At 46.6% G+C, this 22502-nt stretch overlaps 1 protein-coding gene across 5 annotated transcripts in view; it reads right to left on the reverse strand.

Annotated features, from left to right (window-relative positions):
- ZNF384 (zinc finger protein 384) overlaps positions 1-22502 on the reverse strand; it is a 133266-nt gene that overhangs the window by 20915 nt on the left and 89849 nt on the right. For 4 of the 5 annotated variants that reach the window (XM_089661911.1, XM_089661909.1, XM_089661910.1 and 1 more), the window contains 3 exons: positions 17781-17963; positions 4868-5050; positions 4531-4609 (listed from right to left, as the gene is read on the reverse strand). In XM_089661911.1, coding sequence (XP_089518037.1) covers positions 4531-4609; positions 4868-5050; positions 17781-17963 — 445 coding nt within the window. The remainder of the gene's footprint in view (positions 1-4530; positions 4610-4867; positions 5051-17780; positions 17964-22502) is intronic. The other variant, XM_089661912.1, reaches the window with a different exon arrangement.

The raw sequence follows: 22502 nt of genomic DNA on the forward strand, positions 1-22502 counted from the left end.
GCGGGTCTCCTTTCTCTTTCTTTTTCAATTTAAAGACTGGGCGGGTCTCCTTTTTCTCTCTTTTTTCAATTTAAAGACTGGGCGGGTCTCCTTTTTCTCTCTTTTTTTCAATTTAAAGACTGGGCGGGTCTCCTTTTTCTCTCTTTTTTCAATTTAAAGACTGGCCGGGTCTCCTTTTTCTCTCTTTTTTCAATTTAAAGACTGAGCGGGTCTCCTTTTTCTCTCTTTTTTCAATTTAAAGACTGAGCGGGGTCTCCTTTTTCTCTCTTTTTTCAATTTAAAGACTGGCCGGGTCTCCTTTTTCTCTCTTTTTTCAATTTAAAGACTGGCCGGGTCTCCTTTTTCTCTCTTTTTTCAATTTAAAGACTGGCCGGGTCTCCTTTTTCTCTCTTTTTTCAATTTAAAGACTGGCCGGGTCTCCTTTTTCTCTCTTTTTTCAATTTAAAGACTGGCCGGGTCTCCTTTTTCTCAATTTAAAGACTGGCCGGGTCTCCTTTTTCTCTCTTTTTTCAATTTAAAGACTGAGCGGGTCTCCTTTTTCTCTCTTTTTTCAATTTAAAGACTGGCTGGGTCTCCTTTTTCTCTCTTTTTTCAATTTAAAGACTGGCCGGGTCTCCTTTTTCTCTCTTTTTTCAATTTAAAGACTGGGCAGATCTCCTTTTTCTTTCTTTTTTCAATTTAAAGGCTGAGCGGGTCTCCTTTTTCTTTCTTTTTCAATTTAAAGACTGGGCAGATCTCCTTTTTCTTTCTTTTTTCAATTTAGAGGCTGAGCGGGTCTCCTTTTTCTTTCTTTTTCAATTTAAAGACTGGGCGGGTCTCCTTTTTCTTTCTTTTTTCAATTTAAAGACTGGGCAGATCTCCTTTTTCTTTCTTTTTTCAATTTAGAGGCTGAGCGGGTCTCCTTTTTCTTTCTTTTTCAATTTAAAGACTGGGCGGGTCTCCTTTTTCTTTCTTTTTCAATTTAAAGACTGGGCGGGTCTCCTTTTTCTTTCTTTTTTCAATTTAAAGACTGGGCGGGCCTCCTTTTTCCTTACAATTTAAAGACTACCTGGGTCTCCCTTTTCTATTTGCAACTTAACTGGCTGGGTCTCCATTTTTTTTTGGGGGGGGGGGAGCTCTGGTTGCCAAGAAGTGAGATTACCTATGATGTCTGACCAAATACAGTCATGTTCATATTTGTTTAATGTCATCACCCAAAATACCCCACCCCTTTATTTACATTCTATTGTCACTGGAGGAGGTTAGTGGAACCTTTCCAATGGGGACACCTATTCTGGTAACAGAGTAAATTCACTCTCTTATGGGATATTTCCACTCACTTCCTGTTGTGCCTCCAGGACAATGGTTATTGGAAATCTCTCAAATAGAACACAGAAAAAGAAAAACTGGTTCTGTCACTATCCGAAACGAAAAGCTTTGCCCTTAGATTAACTTTAAAAGTTAGGTTCACCTTGCAGGTGCAATGTCGGGCTCCTGTCGACACTTTCTAGAGCTCTCTGCCCGTACCTCCATATAGGCTGTCAGTGGCAGAGCTGCAGGAAGTGTCAATGGACTATGTGGGCACTGATCAGCACCCTCAAAGTCTGCTGAGAACTACAAGTCCATTTTCTGCAGTGGCAGATGGGACTTGTAGTTAATTCATGCTGTGAATTAATGACACAGCTATGTAGGCGAAGCCCAGTACAGCCACGCCGATTTTGAATGTAGAAGCTGCTGTGAGTGGAGAGGAACCCATGGAGGAGCTCATGCATAGCAACATGTTAAACCCTAAATACCGGTGTAACATGTCTTTCAGGCCAATTTACACTAATTACAGTGACAGATGTTTTACTGCATGGGACACACAGGAAGCAATTGTTTCTTATGTGTCCCATTCACCCTGCAATGCGTCCTAGTTTTGCGATAAAATGCAAACCATTCCGAATTGCACTGCAATGTCAGGCACAGGGCAGCTCATCGTGCTACCCAGCATTGCAGGGAACGAAGTGTACATTTTGTACATTTCATATAAAGCTGGAAAAAGAAAAAAAAAAAGGGACAGTGTGGTGTGCTGAATTGTACACCACACTACCCCCTAGCCAGTCGGAAATACAGAGCAGCCAGAGTGCTGAATTGCTCTGAGGAAGAGGATAATGTCCCGTACACATGATAAGAAACTTGTACGAAAGATTTTGCAGAACCACCGATCGAACGATTTTCTCTTTGTTGATGAGCGGGATGTTTTAACCGATAACGATATTGTGAATGAAAGAATCCGGTTGAACAACAGTGAAAAATGTTATGGTTTCGCATACGACCGATTTTTCATGCGGTGGTATGAAAATCGTACGAAAAAAAAATCTATCAAGCGCTATCACGCATGAGCGGAAACAGAAGACGACCCGGATGTTTATGTCCAAGGAATCTTCGTAAACACAAACGAAAAATCCAAATCTTAAAAGTAGATTGGCCTAATGAGATGATGAAACCAGAATTCTGCAGATTATATTTTATGTATCACTATTTATGTATATAGGTCATGGAATAAACGATATTATACTCATTGCTGGTAATTGTTGTGTATATCGCTCGTTCTGACCGGAAGGGCGTGGCTACAAGGTCACACGCACACCGCATCGCTTCCACTTGTACGAAAGACGTCAACACTACATATACAGAGCCCTGAGGAAGTCACATGGTACTGTGACACAACGCGTAGGCCCGACGTAGTGACGTATTTCTGGCGTGGCGGCCATCTTGGTACACCTTTTCTTACCCTGTACACCCATGCAGATAACATCCAAAAGCATGTGGTAGGAGCCTTGATTTATACTAATGTAAGTGCGCATTCTATTTTACCACACTTTGGCAATAAACATATTACGCTATGGGAGTTTTGTGTTTATATTACACGTGAGTGGTTAGCGCAGTATGTGATCCTGCCTGGAGAAGGAGTTATTATTGGAGTCCTGATCCCTTGAGGGAGATCCGCATATATTGGGAGCTGTCATTTGGAGTGATACTGACCTGGAGGATCTGTGAGAGGGATCCTATAAAAAACGCTTTGACTCGCAAGGGTCGAGTCTGTAAGGTGAGAGGCTCATTCAGCCGGTGATCGGATAATTTTTTATACAGCTATCAACTCACGTTCTCACACGGATATCAACACGAGTTATTTTGTTCACTGGAGTATGATTATTGAAAGTTGGACTTTAAAAACGCATGAAAATTTATTATTGTGTGTATATTATTGCACTAATTTGAGTTCACTTTTGCACACGAGGTTGTTTTTATTCACTTTGATGAGATTTGTGTAGGTGTGTGTGTGTATATATATATATATATATATTAAGTGCATCTTATATGTTTATGCATATTTGGTAAAACACGCACTATTATCAGTCATTAGGACTGTTTTTCACCATCACTATAGGAGTTTTTTTTTTTTTTTTTTGTGTGTTTATAAGCACGAGGCTACTCAACAGACACGTTTATTCACTTATAATTGAGGGGATATATAATTTTTGCACATTGATGTATTTTGATTTGGTAGTGATTAGCGCCACATTTTTTTTTCACATTTTTAACACTACATATTGCCCGACGAACGATTTTTTTAGATTGGTTAATGTAAGCCACGATTTCCACCAACAAACGAACGCCTCTCGGTCGTCGGATGACCGATCGCTCAATTTTCTAATCGTGTATTCCCACCTTAAGTTCTCGAAACGCGTCAGCCTGCTGAGATTCCATCGTTCTGTCACGTCATGATGGTTTGCGAATTGTATTGTGCTGCTTTCATGAGATGAACGTGTACTTTAGGCCATTTTGTGAGAATAATACTTACCATTTTATACAACAAAGCCATAATTATTATAGATAATGTACTAGGCCAGTGAGCTTTCTGTTTGTTTGTTACTGCAGTGCCTCTAGCCTCCCCCAGTCTTGTGAGGGCAGCACGGAGAATGCATCCCATGAGGGCCAAGACATGACTGCAGTCTACTAACCTTTTTGGGCCTACTCTCTAAGCGCAGGAGTATTAAAGTTCTCCGGTTCTTTGCCAAGTGCTGAATTGCTGCAGTTGCTTTCCAATGACAAGCAGTGTGAATTCACCCTTAACCCCTTCACGCCGGTGCCTCCCAGCCCTTTAAGAGTTTCAGAAGCCAGGAGGCGAGGCGGGGTTTAGGGTCATGTGACCGCCGTCACATGATCGGGAAAGGTCCCGATCGAAAGAGGAGATCGGGACCTTTCCGAGAGTACCGGACATGTGTGCTGGGAGCACGCGGGGCGAGCGCTCTCGGCACATATGTACTTTTTTTTAACAGAACGCAAATGTGCGGTCGCTCGGCATCTAGGCCCAAATGCCTGGAGGCCGCACATTTGCATGCAGCCGGCGTGAAGAAGTTAATAAAAGGTATGATGCTCTGATACTGCAGAGGTCCTCTCATGGTGCTAGGTGACTGCAGAAAATCCAGAAACACTGATAAAGCCGGCCAACCGTCACCTTTATAGAACAAATAGAAGCCACAGGACAGGAAGAGTTGTCATTACCTGCAAATTGGACAGCTGGGTGAATGCCTTCTCACATCCAGGATGGACACATTTGTAAGGTCTGTCCCCAGTATGAATCCTGTGTGTGGAGACAGAACAGACAATTTTATTTACAGGCACTCAATCAAAAGGCAAGCATGGGTAAGCAGCACAGGGCGGGGAGGGGATGTTAATGGGGGAGGGGGGGTGAAATGAGCAGACAGGGTGTCATCCCTCCCCTGACCCCGTTTCCATTCAGACACGTGTGCATGCGGTTGGTGGGGGGGGGGGGGAGGGAGGGGGAAGGGCACATGCTGGTGTCGGGGCTCCCCCAGCTCTCTCCTCCGGCCCCCCTTACCGTGTGTGTTGCTGGAGGTGAGAGAGCTGGCGGAAGGCCTTCTGACAGTAGCGGCAGTTGTACGGCTTGGCCCCCGAATGGATGCGCAAGTGCTGGGCCAGGTAGGAGCTGTTGGCGAAGGTTTTGGAGCAGTGCGGGCACTTGTGAGGCTTGGACACCACACTATGCACCTTCATGTGGATCCTGCCAGAACAACACAATGGTTGGGTCTGGGCCATTCAAAGCAGATAGATGGGAGCTTGGACAGTGTATGAGACTAAACAGACAAGATACTACACTGGTGTTCTGGTCCACATACTCAAAGGACATGGGCCTCGGGAACAAGCTACTTAATGGGAGAGTACTGGTGTCACCCAGAGGTGGACAAATTGCTGTGGAATTCAGGACCAAGCCAGTCCAGTCTAGAAGCCATCAGGTTCTTTAAAGGCAACTTGTCACTTCTGAATTGCTCATTCATCCTGATTAAATGCTCTGCTTTACTCAACCTTGCTGGGTGTACCTTCTCCATAAATACAGCTTGGCTCTTGGCAGAACATCCAGTCCATGGGGTGCAACTGGAAAAACTGACCATAACCTTCAAGTAGATGTAAACCCTCTGTTTGGAAATGCGGATCTTGATTGTCACCCTAAAGCCAACGGCTAGATACACAGATATGGGAGCGGTTGTACACGCCTCAGACCTGCCTGGCAGGTGAAGGGGCTTGATACTCACTTTTACCTAAAGGTCCTCCCCGATCCAGCCCTGAGACACATGGAATAGATAGGCAGCACACTGATGAGCTCATCACCCTGCCGCCTTTTATCAGCATGCTCATTGCACTGCAACATACCCTAATAGCTCCCTGTGCTGCTTCTCCCTCTCCCAGTCAGAGCTCTGGTGTACAGTGCCTACAGGAGGCTGATATCAGGTCAAAATTCAGGTACTTACACGGCATGCATTCAAAAATACCTTTGAGGGTGTAATAATTTGCATTAATTTGTGTCTTTTAGATCTGCCTGGAGATTGTCTTTATTTGAGTAAAAGCGCCTTGTCCGTTTCCTGTGTCTATCCTTTATCATCAGAAAACTGGTCTAGAATAGTCCCTTTAGATTGTAAGCTCCATGAGAAAGGCCCTCCTATTCCTTCTGTATTGAACTGTATTGTAAATGTAATGTCGCCTTTTATATTGTAATGCGTAAACTGCTGGTGCTCTATAAATCCTGTACAATAATAGTAGTTTCCAAAGTGGGGCCCTTTGCTAACTTTTATCTGGCCCTTGGGGCACTATTCAACTACTGAAAACACAGAGCAGGTATCATTACTGCCATTAACACCAACAATGGGGTACTATTCCTCCCACTGACACCAAGAAAGGTTCACCATACCTCCCCACTGACACCAAGAAAGGTTCACCATACCTCCCCACTGATATAAATGTTGGAACATTATTCTTCCCACTGACACCAACAATGGGGTACTATTCCTTCACTGGCACCAATGGGGCACTATTCCCTCCAATGGCACTAATGAACGTTCTCCATACCTCCCTGGGATACAAATGTTGGAACACCATTCTTCCCACTGAAACCAACAATGGGGCACTATTCTTCAACTGACTCCAACAATGTCCACCATTCCTTCTACTAACACCAACAATGGTTCACCATTCCTTCCACTAACACCAACAATGGTTCACCATTGCTTCCACTAACACCAACAATGGTTCACCATTCCTTCCACTAACACCAACAATGGTTCACCATTCCTTCCACTAACACCAACAATGGTTCACCATTCCTTCCACTAACACCAACAATGGCTCACCATTTCTTCCACTAACACCAACAATGGTTCACCATTGCTTCCACTAACACGAACAATGGTTCACCATTCCTTCCACTAACACCAACAATGGTTCACCATTCCTTCCACTAACACCAACAATGGTTCACCATTCCTTCCACTAACACGAACAATGGTTCACCATTCCTTCCACTAACACCAACAATGGTTCACCATTCCTTCCACTAACACCAACAATGTCCACCATTCCTTCCACTAACACCAACAATGGTTCACCATTCCTTCCACTAACACCAACAATGGTTCACCATTCCTTCCACTAACACCAACAATGGTTCACCATTCCTTCCACTAACACTAACAATGTTCACCATTCCTTCCACTAACACCAACAATGGCTCACCATTCCTTCCACTAACACCAACAATGTTCACCATTCCTTCCACTAACACCAACAATGTTCACCATTCCTTCCACTAACACCAACAATGGTTCACCATTCCTTCCACTAACACCAACAATGGTTCACCATTCCTTCCACTAACACCAACAATGTTCACCATTTCTTCCACTAACACCAACAATGTTCACCATTCCTTCCACTAACACCAACAATGTTCACCATTCCTTCCACTAACACCAACAATGGCTCACCATTCCTTCCACTAACACCAACAATGGTTCACCATTCCTTCCACTAACACCAACAGTGGTTCACCATTCCTTCCACTAACACCAACAATGGTTCACCATTCCTTCCACTAACACCAACAATGTTCACCATTCCTTCCACTAACACCAACAATGGTTCACCATTCCTTCCACTAACACCAACAATGGTTCACCATTCCTTCCACTAACACCAACAATGGTTCACCATTCCTTCCACTAACACCAACAATGGTTCACCATTTTTTCCACTGATAGAAATGTTGGAACATTATTTCTGCCACTGACACCAATGATGGGGCACGGTTTACCCTCATCGACACTGGGACATTTTCGACTTCAGCTAGCCACAGTCCGGCCCTCAAAAAGTCTGAAGGACAGCAATCCGGCCGTTTGTAAAGTTTGGAGAACCCTGGTCTAGAAAGTAATGCTCCTTCCTGGAACGTATCGATGGTTTGCAGACGCACTGTGTCTCACTGAAGACGGCCATACTGCATTCATGTCACTCTGCTCTGACCCAGCAGGCAGAGAACTACATTATTCATGACCACAGAGGATGTCTGTCTGCACTACAGGAGCTGTGTACAAGACGGAGTCACAGACAAGGCTGCCCCCCCGACTTCCTTCTAAGGATTGTGGCATGGATAATGTGCCTCATAGGGGAAACAGATATACTCGGGTCGTTGGTTCAAATCCCAACAACAGCACTACCTGCCTGGAGTTTGCATGCTCTCCCTGTGCCTGAGTGCAATTCCTCCGGGTACTCCGGTTTCCTCCCACACTCCAAAGACATGCTGGTAGGTGAATTGACTCCTGTCTAAATTGTGTCCCTAGTATGTGTATGTATGACTGAGTTTGGGATCTTAGATTGTACGTCCCTCGGGGGCGGAGACTGATGTGAATATACAATATATATGTAAAGTGCTGCGTAAATTGTGCTATATAAGTACCTGAAATAACAATGCGGTATATTAGGAGTAATGTCCCAAAGCTGACTACAGGCCCCATTTTCTGCCAAGAGCCAAGCTGACTATCTATATAATATACATATATATACATAATTTCCCCCCCCCCCCCCCTCTGAAAAATAGCCATTTTCTCCTGATAAGTAACGGAGTTCAGAAGTGACAAGTTCTTTGTAAAGAAGCCAAAGACAAACGTCTCCATCATCAGTAAGAAAAGAAAAAAAAAAAAAAAGATGTTCGTAGTGGCCGACTGCTCTGTTTAATTTTGATTTGCACCCCGTCTTTTGCCCCGCCCTGGGTTAAAGCTGAAGCCAGAATTTTTTTTTTTTTTTTGGAGACAAAGTTCCAGTCAATCAATTTGCTTCCAATGAAGAGTATCCTATGTCCGTCTGGCTGCCATTTACTGTGAAAACCCTCCCTTCGGTGATGCCGGATACCACACACAGTGGTGGTGGTCTTCTGGTGTTGCAGGGATTAAAGGCAGTGGCTGCAGCAGTGAGGGCTCCCGTGAATAGACAAGGGGAGATCCTGTCATTTATTCACCCCCTTGTCCATTCACAAAATACTTACTTTTCATAGAAAGCAAGGTGTTGTCCTGTGAATGGTCAGGGGGGAGATTAGGTCATTCATCCACCCCTTCTCTTCCCTTGTCATTTTTCATTTGTTTGGTTATCACTGTTCATTATATTTATGAGGGCTCCCATGAATAGACAAGGGGAGATCCTGTCATTTATTCACCCCCTTGTCCGTTCACAAAATGCTTACTTTTCATAGAAAGCAAGGTGTTGTTCTGTGAATGGACAGGGGGGAGATTAGGTCATTCATCCACCCCTTCTCTTCCCTTGTCATTTTTCACTTGTTTAGTTATCACTGTTCATTATATTTACCCTTTTTTAATATTTGATGTATGTGGGGGGCAGGGGCGGACTGACAACTCATGGGGCCCCTGGGCAATAGGGGATCATGGGGCCCCTGTGTCCTTGCCCAAACTCAAAAAAGCCTATGAAAAAGTTACTAGGGGCATCTCATGGGGCCCCTACTGACCCTGGGCCCTCAGACCGTGCCCGAGTTTCCAAATGGTCCTGGTGGGGGGGCACATTTTGGGTCAGCAGCTGGGAAGTATGGCTCTATTCTGTGTTCTATTGGCACTGGCGACACATGGTTCGAATTCCGAACTACTTTTTGTCCGAAAATCGGAAACGTCGTTCGCTCGTTAATCCGACGGCGCCATCAATGATTTCGAAAATCGTCCGACCGAGTCATAAAATTCACCCCATATAACAGGCAAAACTTCTGTTCCTTCCAGGTCGCGGCTCATGCGCATATTCTTTTTGGAAAAACGATCGTACAATTTGATCATCATTTAATTGAAAATCGGTCGTTTTTCACAAATTTTTCAACATGCCCGATCACCGAAAAGGGGAGGAACCACGAAAATCGGCCGGTGCCACTGATCCCACTAACAGAGCGAAAATCAGCCGATTATTCTTAGGTCCGATTTTCGACCCATGTATGGCCGGGCCTTATTCTTTTTGCACCTATCACATTACGCCTTCTTTTCTGGGAAAGAAAGGGGGTTTTGTACATGGATAAGGAGAGATGAAGGGCGATTCTTCACTGCTGCAGTCGCTGCTTCTTTTCCCTACATCATCAGATCACCGCCCTGCGTCTGATCCGTGAGATAGAGCCAGCCGGACACACGACATTCTTCATTACAGGTAAATTGTTTGAATGCTGCATTCGGAAAATAGAGTTTACGGGAGTTCAGCTTTAACCCACATCTACCTAGTATGTGTAGCAGCACTAAAACTATAACAAAGGAAGAAAAACAAAGTATACAATTCTGCAGGGTGTCTTCTCTAACGTGGAAAGCTCCTCCCATTGAGAAAACCAGAAACATATCCGTGAGCTGGAGGGATCTGAGGCAAGTTATGAGGAAGGATACAGAGGATATAGAAAAGAATCACCCCTGTTTAAAATAATCACATTTTGGTGCTTTTTAGCGTGAAATGAAGACAGACACAGTTTTTGTTTTATCCATCTCTATTTACTTTAGTGCAACTTATGACATCCAAGTGAAAGATCGAACACCGTGTCAGAAAAAAATGAAAACCAATCACTGAGTTATTTTATCCAGCTGTATTTTCTCAGTGCAACTTATAACATCCAAGTGAAAGGTATAACACCATGGCACAAAAAAAACAAAAAAAAAAAACAAAAACAATCACTGCTTTGGAAAAAGGATCCCCCCTCTCCTAAAAATAATTTGTAAACTCAACCAGATGTAGCTAATCACCTTCTCAATGGCACACAAAGCCATTTGACTTTCAACTGTGATTGGCAGGAGTCATTTTGATTAGCTCACCATGAAAAGAGCTTTCCTGGAGCATTTCAGTCCCTGCTAGTGCAACTGAAGCAAACAATTAGCTATGGGTGGTAAGGCACTGTCAAAAGATCTCCGGGATAAAGTTGTGGACGGGCACAAGTCAGGAGATGGATACAAAAACATTTCAAAGACCTTATCAATGCCTAGAAGAAGAGTGAAGTCTATTATTAATCCCTTTGTGCCGGAGCCTCCCGGCCCTTTAAGGGTTTCAGAAGCCGGGAGGGGTTTAGGGTCATGTGACCGCCATGACATGCCATCACAATGGTCACATGATCGGGAAAGGTCCTGATCGAAAGAGTACCGGACGTGTGCTGGGAGCGCGCTGGACGCACGCTCTCAGCACGTCTTTTTTTAATAAAACGCAAATATGTGGCCACTCGGCCCAGATGCTGGGAGGCTGCACTTTTGCATTCGGCCGGCGTGAAGAGGTTAAGAAGTGGAAGGTATTTGGTAGAACACAGACCCTCCCTGGATCAGGACGTCGCTCCAAACTGGATGAGAGAGCCAGGAGGAAACTGGTCAGAGAGGAGACCAAGAGGCCTACAGCGACTCTGAAGCCGTGTCAGGAATTGATGACAAAGAGCGGTCATTGTGTGCATGTGACACCAATATCACAAATCCTCCACAAATGTGGCTTGTATAGGAGGGGTGCAAGAAAAAAAGCCGCTCCTTAAGAAAGGCCACATGCGGTCACCACTGAGCTGTGCCAAAACATAAGATTCTGAGGCCACATGGAGAAAGGGGTTCTGGTCAGAGGAGACTAAAATGGAACGATTTGGCCTCAACACTAAACAATATGTCTGGCGGAAATCCAATCCAGATCACGATCTAAATCCCACCATTCCTACAGCAACGCATAGGGGGGGATTATCCTGTTATGGGGGATTTCTCTGCAGCTGGGACTGGAGCACTTGTCAAGATAGGGGCAAAATACCGTCAAATTCTTGAGGAAAATCTGCTGCCGTCTTCCACAACATTGTCAATGGGAAGAAGGTTCTCCTCCAACATGACAAAGAGCCAAAGCACACATCAACAATGGGCCAACAGTGGTGGGAGGAGAAGAAGGTGAATGTCCTTGCATGGCCTAGTCAGAGCCCAGACTTCAACCCCATTGAAAATCTGTGGAATGACTTGAAGACTGCCGTCCACAAACGTCACCATCCAATGTCACTGAACTTGAGTTGTTCTGCAAAGAAGAGCGAGGAAATATTGCAAAGTCTAGATGTGCAAAGTTAGTGGAGACATCTCCCAACAGACTTATGCAGGCCATAGACGGGTCGAACATCGGCCGATTTTTCGAACGATAAACGAAAACTCGGTCGTTCGTTCGGCCGACGTTAACACCAACGGTTTAAAAAAATCGGCCGACTAAATCATAAAGTTCACCCCATAACGTCTGTCCCTTGCAGGTCACTGCTCATGCGCCGATTTTTTATCGTTAAAACGATCGGCCGATTTGGCCATCATTGCCGGGAAAATCGGCTGATCATCCAAATTGGCCGCAAATTTTTCCAACATGACCGATAATGTCAAAGTGCAAAAAACCCGAAAAACGGCTGACCAATTAACCCACTAACAGTGCAAAAATCGGCCGATTTTTCAGGCGAATTTTTTTTTTTGAACCGTCTATGGCCGGCCTAAAGGATGGAATTAAAACAAAAGGGGGGTTCAACAAAATACTGACACAAGGGGGTGGGGATCCTTTTTCCAACTCAGTGATTGTTTTTCATTTTTTTCTGACACGTTGGTGTTCCATCTTTCACTTGGATGTTATAAGTTGCACGAAAGTAAATAGAGATGGATAAAACAAAAACAGTGTGTCTTCATGTCAGGCTACAAAGCAACGAAATGTGATTATTTTAAAGGGGGGCAATTCTTTTCTATACACGCTGTAGGTTTTCCTTCATACTTAATGACCTGCCTCCAAAGGGCTGAAACCTAAATAATCCCCTGTATCCCCAAAGTGGCGATACAGAAAAAAATCTGTTTTAGCCATGTTGCCCGCAGCAACCAAGCAAAACTTTCCATTTTGAGTTTTTACTTTAGGGCCAGTTCACACGACACGCGTTTCAGTTGCTTTTTTTTCTGCATCCAAAATGCACAGAAAGTAGGTTATATTATTGTCAATGTCAGAGTCATCAGGGCTTTCAGTTCCAGTGCGTTCCGGTTGCAGAAAAAAAAAGTAGAACAGGCTGCATTTTTTCTGCACAGAACTGTACTGGAATGCATTAAAATGCATAAAAACGCAACAGAACACACCAAAAACGCACATGTCCCCATTTAACCCCTTCACGCCGACACCTCCCGGCCCTTTAAGGGTTTCAGAAGCTGGGAGGTGGGGCGGGGTTTAGGGTCATGTGACCGCCGTGACACGCCGTCACATGATCGGGAAAGGTCCCGATCGAAAGAGGAGATCGGGACCTTTCCGTGAGTACCGGACATGTGTGCTGGGAGCGCGCAGGGTGTGCGCTCTCAGCACATATGTTCTTTTTTAATAGAACGCAAATGTACGGCCGCTCGGCGTCTAGGCCCAGACGCCGGGGGGCCGCACATTTGCATTCGGCTGGTGTGAAGAGGTTAAACTGAAGAAAAAGAGAGGGGAAAAAATGAACTGGAATGTATAAAAACACACCGGAACGAGTCAAAAACACACCGGAACGAGTCAAAAGCACACCGGAACGAGTCAAAAGCACACCGGAACGAGTCAAAAGCACACCGGAACGAGTCAAAAGCACACCGGAACGAGTCAAAAGCACACCGGAACGAGTCAAAAACACACCGGAACGAGTCAAAAACACACCGGAACGAGTCAAAAACACACCGGAACGAGTCAAAAGCACACCGGAACGAGTCAAAAGCACACCGGAACGAGTCAAAAGCACACCGGAACGAGTCAAAAGCACACCGGAACGAGTCAAAAACACACCGGAACGAGTCAAAAACACACCGGAACGAGTCAAAAACACACCGGAACGAGTCAAAAACACACCGGAACGAGTCAAAAGCACACCGGAACGAGTCAAAAACACACCGGAACGAGTCAAAAGCACACCGGAACGAGTCAAAAACACACCGGAACAAGTCAAAAACGCGCATGCAAAACGGCATCCGGAACGCATCTGGACTGCGATTCTATAGTGTGAACCGGCCCTCAAGGCCTGCAGGTATACTATGGCCAAGTGGAGTATTCTTTTAAATAGACGAAGTACTCCAAACAAGGCAAGACAACTGTTTTCAGATATTTATGTGCACCCTGTAAGCAGGCGGAGCGGGATTACGTTCAGAGACCCCGATTAGTCCAGGGTTGGACAAACCAACTAAAAAACTGGGAACCAGATTGAATTTGAAATTGAACTTTTCAGCTCCGTAAACAAATCGAACTGTCAGGTTCTGGGAAATTGAAGACAAATTTGACCAACTTCTCAGACATCCTGGGGTTTATTTACTAAAACTACAGAGTGCAAAATCTGCACCTCGGCATAGAAACCAATCAGCTTCCAGGTCTTATTGTCAAAGCCTAATTGAACAAGCTAGAGGGGCGTTCAAGTCAAACCGGGACTTTTCATATTCCAGGTATAAAAAGGGATGTCGGCGTGGCGGTACTACGCACAGTAGTAAGTGGCAAACGTGTCCCGTTTCTGATCGGCGGCACAATTGGCGCGGGGGCCAGTCCAGAGACCGTTAATCAAGATGGCAGACAACAGTGTTAGGCTGCGTTCACACTAGCCGTGTCAGCAAGCGGCAGACAGGCGTTTGGGAAGCGTTTTTACCGTTACCGGGAAAATTCTGCACATTGCAGCACATGGTGCTGTTCAAACGGGAGCGTTAGCGTCGCGTTGCGGCAAAACGGACGCCTCTGGTCGAGTCAGGAGGAGTTGAAGCCTCCTATTCAAGTCTACGGTGCCGCTCCGCAAACGCCGTGCGGATGCTACGTGTTTGCAGAGCGTGAACACCATTCAAACTTCATTATAGGCGTCTGTGGGGCGTTTTTAACGCTTGGCAAACGCCTAGCAACTTCCGCTAAACCGCGTATGCGGAGCCTTAAAAACGCTCCGAAAGCGCCGGACCAACGCTTGTCAAACGCTATAGAGGCGTTTGGCAAGAGTTGGAAAAACAGTCAAGTGTGAACGAGCCCTTCGTGCGTGCATGGAACAGCGTGTGGTAGGGATGCACTGAAATTTCGGTGGACGAAAACACCCCTTTTGGCCGAAAAAAAAAAAAAGCACCGATACAGGTGCCGAAAAAACCCCCGCACTCGCTGCCGCCCACCGCTTCGGTAGTTCTCAGACATACCTGAGAAACCATCAATCCCGACCCTGGGCAGAGATGAATGAAGGAAAGATGGCCGCCACTCATCTCTATGCCCTTGGAGGACTGGAGCGATGTCACTTCCCTTTCCGGCCATTTTTTCTTTAAAGCACTAGATCAATGCTTTTTTTTTGACCCAATGCATTACATTGTAGAGGAGAGATGTGGGGGGGGGAGGGGGGGGGTCTTATTGACCCCAAATCTCTCCATAAAGAGGACCGGTCACTAATTATTCCTATCACAAGAGATGCATGCATTTCTGGTGATAAGAATAAAAGTGATTACATTTTTATTTAAAGGGACAGTGCAAAAAAAACAAACATTAAATAAATAATATAAAAAAAAGTTTAAAGTGCCCCCTGTCCCCCCGTGCTCGCAAGTAGTGGTGAACGCATACATAGGCCACGCCCACATATGTAAACAGCTGTTCAAACCACACACGTGAGGTATCACCACGAACGTCAGAGCAAGAGCAATAATTCTCGCACCATTAAAGCATCACCCATGGAGATTTTTAAGTACCGCAGTTTCACGCCATTCCACGAGCGTGCACAATTTTAAAGCGTGACATGTTGGGTATCTATTTACTCTCCGTAACATCCTTTCATATTTTAAAAAAAAATTGGGGTATATATTTTTTTAATCAAAGTGTATTTTTCTCCAAAAAATATATATTTAATTTTAAAAACTGCGCATTTTGTTTTTCGACCAAGTGCATTTTGAATTTTCGGTTTTGGCGCCAGAATTTTCATTTTGGTGCACCACTAGCGTGGGGTGATGAAGTTTCTTGTGAACGAAGGCATAAACCCCGCGGATATCTACGGAAGACTTCAAGCGCAGTACGGTGACGAGACGCTCAGCTGCAGTAACACATTTGAATGGTGTAAATGTTTCAGAGCTGTCCGTACATCCGACAGTGACGATCCTGGCCGTGGTGGTTCCCAGCCCACAGCAGTCATTCCTGTGAACATTCAGCGTGTGGAACGCCTGATCCTGGATAATTGACGTGATATTGCACAAAAGGCGAATCTTTCTGTGGGAACGGTGAATACAATGATGACGGAGTGAAGCCGGCTGTCCTAGGATGGTTCAGACGTACCGACAAATCTTTCTATGCCGAAGCATTCCAGGCACTAAACGCTGGGATAAGCGTATACATGTAGCAGGGGAGGATGTCGAAAAATAAATGCAATTTCCACTCCTTGAAACTTGTTCTTTTATTGCATAAACTCAAAAGTCCCAGTTTGACTTGAACGTCCCTCATAGAAGCTGATTGGCTACCGTACACAGCTGCACCAGATTACTCCAGTTTTAGTAAATCTCCCCCTAACCCCCAATTCACACCTATGCGGCTGTGCGGGCCACGAGAGCCCATTCATTTGAATGGACTCCCATGCCCGTGACACGCAGGGAAAGAAGTTCCTGCACTTCTTTGGAAAACGCAGCCCGCACGGGAACCTCAGTTCCCAGTACGGTTGAGTTTCCCAGTACGGGCGGCGTGCGATTAGAACTAATGGCACCCGCCCGCGGTTCCGCATTCCTCTATGCGGGTGGTGCGGCTGCACGGATTTTCCTGTGGATCCACAGCGGCACCACCCGCACAGATGTGACCCTAGGGTCAAGCAACTCCCTACGTTCCCTCTGTTTCGGCAATGGAATCTCAGCTGAAGGCTCAACAGTTGACACTTTGGGAGTGTTTGATTCCTGTGCCCCGGCATGCTGCAGTCCAGTCCTCCGTAGTAACATAGGGGCTAAGGATGGAACTGTGGCGCATGGCGGGGGACTTACGACACTTACCCCTTGGTTCCCATATATGCGGCCATGAGGGCAGCGTTTTGCGTGGGCACGAGAGCCCATTCATTTGAATGGACTCCCGTGCCCCGGGACACACAGGGAAGAAGTCCCTTCACTTCTTCCGAAACCGCAGCCCGGTTCCCAGAATGGTTGCGTTTTCCAGAGCGGCCGGCGCGCCACCACAACTAATGGCACCCGTCCGCGAGTCCCCATTCCTCTGTGCGGGTGGTGCAGATCCGCAGCCGCACCACCCGCACACATGTGAACCTAGCCTTATGGATGGGCTGAAACAGAGGGAAAGCAGGAACCATGGGCAGCTAGAGAGGGGAGTGTACTCTTCTACTGCAGGGACCTTGTTTATTGAGAGGTCCGTCAGGGTCTCCTTATAGTACACCCCCCATGAAGGAACCACAGAAGCCTCAATACTATCTTAGCATTGACCTGTATCGAAAAGTCCCTACGTGAAGATTTGTTTTAGGTAAGTGACTGGAGACCAGGGGTGGACTGACAACTCATGGGGCCCTTGGGCAATAGGGGATCATGGGGCCCCTGTGTCCTTGCCCAAACTCAAAAAAGCCTATGAAAAAGGTACCAGGTGCATCTCATGGGGCCCCCTACTGACCCCGGGCCATCGGGCAGTGCCGAGTTTCCAAACGGTCAGTCCGCCCCTGCTGGAGACATACTGATCTGGGAGGATTAGGTATGATAGTCAGGCAATTCGTATTCTCAGGTCAATAGCAGCCACCATTTGTCTCTCCTGAAAGGAGATAGCACAGTCATCAAGTAGGCCAAGCTGCTGGGTCGTGGGTATCTTTTATTAAGGAGGGGGTAGGGGGGTACACGCTAGCTCCCTGGGATTGGTCCAGCCCTGGATGAGCCCCTAAGTCCACAGAGGACGAACATGTAGAGATGTGGGCTGCGACTGTGTACTTTGTTAGGTGGGTGGGGAGGGGGAAGGGAACATGCTGGTGTCGGGGCTCCCCCAGCTCTCTCCTCCGGCCCCCTTACCGTGTGTGCTGCTGGAGGTGAGAGAGCTGGCGGAAGGCCTTCAGACAGAAGCGGCAGTTGTACGGCTTGACACCTGAGTGGATGCGCACGTGCTGAGTCAGGTAGGAGCGGTTGGCGAAGGATTTGGAGCAGTACGGGCACTTGTGGGGCTTGGACACCACATTATGCACCTTCGTATGGATCCTGCCAGGACAACACAATGGTTGGGTGTGGAAGCAATCTTACAATGAATGTTGAATAGCTGGCTATGCAAGTCTTGGGGACGTGTGCGTGGTGATATGAATGCGTTTCCTACAAGTGACTTTTCTGGTGGTGCATGTCAGCAAAACACTGCCTCCCTCAACCCCTGACAAGACAGCCAATCAGTTTACTACAAATCCATGTCACCTCTTGGAGCTCAAGCTGGACATATCATCCTTGCTGCACGGGCAAAACACGTGTAATCATTTCAAAGACCTTAAAAAAGTACAGATATGTGTGCATGTCTGTGCATTGTGCCCGTGTCAAGGGAACATCAACTGACTCTCCCCCTAAAAATCGATCAGCAGATGATGTCCATTCAGATTTGAACAGACGTAGCAGAATCACTGTAATCTGATCACGTGATAGTTATATACATGGGCTAGACAAAGAAATGGAAATGCTACATGATTTGCAGGAGTGAAAGTGACAACATGTTTCGTGTTGAAAGCGAAGCGATGTAACATTCTTCTGCTTCCGCTGTGTGATGAGACACCTAGCTAACAGGTGGGAAGCCTCACTTTCCTCATTCACTGCTAGTAATACAAAGTCATGTCAGAGCTTAGTGAGCTTCAAAGATGGTAAATTGTTGGTGCCGCTTAGCTGGTGTCTCTGTGACTGAAGTGGCCAATTTATTTGCCGTGTTAGCTGGGCGCCTCATCACGTATCAAAAGCAAAAGAACGTTACGTCACTTCCATGCGAAACGCGTCGTCACTCACACCTGCAAATCATGTATTGTTTCCATATCTATGTGCACCTTTACACTGCCAGAGTTTGCAGCAGGGCCACTCCATCTTTTGTCTGATAAGCCGGCCGTAGGCGGATCGAAATTCAGCCGGTTCAGAAGCAACTGACTGAACTTCAAACCATGTATATGCAGGCTCATTGCATGTATCATGTATGTGCAGGCTGGTTTCACAGAAGTTGATCTACCAATTTTCCCTGCATGATCAGTGCTGCCAGATATAGCTGACAGCGCTGATCAGTGTATTCTTAGGCAGGGAAGTCTTGCCGCTGTCAGAATACAATAACTCACTGGAGAGGATCCCCCATCTACATGGAAAGTGTGGACAAGGAAATCCGAGTCTTTTGTTTTTTTTTCATTTAACCTAATCATCTATGGTCTGCTTTACAGTATGTTAAAGTGTTACTAATCCCTGGACCCTGCATTCACTATACCTGGTCTCCCCGGACCCTGCATTCACTATATCCGGTCTCCCCGGACCCTGCATTCACTATACCTGGTCTCCCCGGACCCTGCATTCACTATACCCGGTCTCCCCGGACCCTGCATTCACTATACCCGGTCTCCCCAGACCCTGCATTCACTATACCCGGTCTCCCCAGACCCTGCATTCACTATACCCGGTCTCCCCGGACCCTGCATTCACTATACCTGGTCTCCCCAGACCCCGCATTCACTATATCCGCCCGCCCCCCCGGACCCCGCATTCACTATGTCCGGTCTCCCCGGATCCTGCATTCATTATAACCCGTCTCCGAGGACCCTGCATTCACTATATCCGCTCTCCCCGGACCCCGCATTCACTATATCCGCTCTCCCCGGACCCCGCATTCACTATATCCGCTCTCCCTGGACCCCGCATTCACTATATCCGCTCTCCCTGGACCCTGCATTCACTATATCCGCTCTCCCTGGACCCCGCATTCACTATATCCGGTCTCCCCGGACCCTGCATTTACTATATCCGCTCTCCCTGGACCCTGCATTCACTATATCCGCTCTCCCAGGACCCTGCATTCACTATATCCGCTCTCCCTGGACCCTGCATTCACTATATCCGCTCTCCCCGGACCCCGCATTCACTATATCCGCTCTCCCCGGACCCCGCATTCACTATATCCGCTCTCCCCGGACCCCGCATTCACTATATCCGCTCTCCCCGGACCCCGCATTCACTATATCCGCTCTCCCCGGACCCCGCATTTACTATATCTGGTCTCCCCGGACCCTGCATTCACTATATCCGCTCTCCCCGGACCGCGCATTCACTATATCTGGTCTCCCCGGATCCTGCATTCATTATAACCCGTCTCTGAGGACCCTGCATTCACTATATCTGGTCTCCCCGGACCCTGCATTCACTATATCCGCTCTCCCCGGACCCTGCATTCACTATATCCACTCTCCCCGGACCCTGCATTCACTATATCCGCTCTCCCCGGACCCTGCATTCACTATATCCGCTCTTCCCGGACCCTGCATTCACTATATCTGGTCTCCCTGGACCCTGCATTCACTATATCCGCTCTCCCCGGACCCTGCATTCACTATATCCGCTCTCCCCGGACCCTGCATTCACTATATCCGGTCTCCCCGGACCCCGCATTCACTATATCCGGTCTCCCACAGTACAAACAACATGGAAATGCAATTAGTTTAGTAAATATAAACTGCTAAATACCTTTTCTCATCAGCAGTATGTAGCTGTCTTGTGACTTCTATCAGTGTCCAGCAGAGCACTCGTTAAAGCTTGTAGGAGGAGTTTTCTTTCTGCTCTAGGAGGATGCAGGACCCCTGACCTCTTTCTGGACAGTGCAGATTGGCTCTGTGCTGATCACATGCACTCTCCCGAGGGGAAAAAAAAAACCTCTCTAGCAATACACACCAAATTGAGCATGTACAGAGTGTCTCCACACGTTATGTCTTATCAGGAGATAAGAGGGGGACACTGGAAGAAGGGGAGGATCAGAGAAGACAGGATCAAACCGCCTTTTTACACACTGCAGAGGATTAACCTCTTAGGTACCACAGTGAGTATAACCAGCATGATTTACTGCATCTACAGACTGATTGTACTGTTGTGGGTTTAGTAACACTTTAAACCTCGCATGTTTACTTTGGGATTTTCTCAGGTTGTAAAAGGCAGTAAAAATGGTGGTGTTGTCTTTGAATGTCTATCACCCTGCAATCAATAAAAATGCCATCACGTGGCACAACCCCTTTACTTACAACCTTTCCATAAAACAGACGAATGTGGAAATCAACCCACGCCTGTATAGCCTAGACTATAAATCCGGCCCATAGATTCCTCCAATCTCGGCTGGTTCAGTCCATCTATGGGCAGGCTGGTTGTACTGAAGCTGATCCATCCATCGACTTCAACACAACCAGCCTATCAGATTTTTTTTAATGCAATCACTGCCAGGAGCTATAGCAACCAGCAGTGATCATTGTGTTCTGCCAGCAGGGAAGGCTGACGGGAGAACACACCAGCGCTCCGGGAGGGATTCTTCCATCAACACCGACTGCATTGATGGGGGAATTGAGCCATTTTCTTTCCATCCATCTGTGGTGGAAGGAAAGATAAAAATGCATAATCCAAGGGCTGCTTTGCCAAAAGGTGTTTAATACACATCAGCTGCAGTTCCTTATGCCGGCCATAGACGGTTCGTTTATCGGCCAAATTTGCATCCGAAAGAATAATCGGCCGATATTCGCACCGTTGGTGGGGCAATGTCGGCGGCCGATTTTCGCGGTTCCTCCTTGTTTCTTTTATCAATCACGCTGGAAAATTTACGAAAAACTGACAATTTTCGTAAGCATTGGTGGCAACAGAACAACCAATTTTTTGTTTTTCGCCTGAAAATTCGGCCCGATAAACGAAGCGTCTACGGCCGGCATTAAAACCATGAAACAGAAGCAATTCTGCTGCTGGTGACAACTCGCCAGTAACAGGATTGCTAACAAACCACTTACCTGTTAATTTAGTTACTGTCTAGCTGAACTGAGCAAGCTGTCCCAAACTGACCAGCGAGGGGGATTTGTCAGTGGGAGATCGAAGCCTCTGCCGTGCGTTACCCGCAGCAGAATAGCCCATGTGACATCAGCATCAGGCAGCCGGTAGCTGACTGCAGGCACTGCGGTAGGACATCGGTATCCCCCCCCTTTCCACGTGACAGCAGTACAGGGAGAAGTTCCCTGTACAAGCTGTCACTTTTTAAAAACAACATGGCCGTGCGGGGCTCCGCCCACACGGCATCATCATTCACTCGCAGAGTTCTGTAACTGAATGAACTACAAATCCCATAGCGGCTGTTGGCTCTCACTGAACTACCAGAGAGCCGCGGAGCGACGTGGTAGTTCATTGATTCTTCCCGTCAATATATCTGCTTGGCCGTACGTTCCATACATCCCGTACGGGCATGCAGATATACTGACAGGTCAGCAGGAGACCTGCACGGCACCGGCGATCTGCTATTGCTGGTTCAATGCTTTACAGGCTCCTGCAACAAATATAATAAATGCACATTTTTTATACCTGCAAAAAAAAAATGTGCATTTATTATTTTTTTGTCAAAAGGTGAACTTATCTTTTAAAGCGGAGTTCCACTAACGCTGTCAAAAAGTAAAAGTCAGCAGCTACAAAAACTTTAGCTGCTGACTTTAAAAAAAAAAAAAAAACAGCCACTCACCTGTCCCTCGGTCCCATGGTGTGTCCCCTGCAGCCCTTTTCACC

This window comes from Staurois parvus, unplaced genomic scaffold, assembly GCF_062004578.1.
Source record: "Staurois parvus isolate SC_StPar_1 unplaced genomic scaffold, SC_StPar_1.0 ptg001404l, whole genome shotgun sequence".
NCBI classification, from domain to species: Eukaryota; Metazoa; Chordata; class Amphibia; order Anura; family Ranidae; genus Staurois; species Staurois parvus.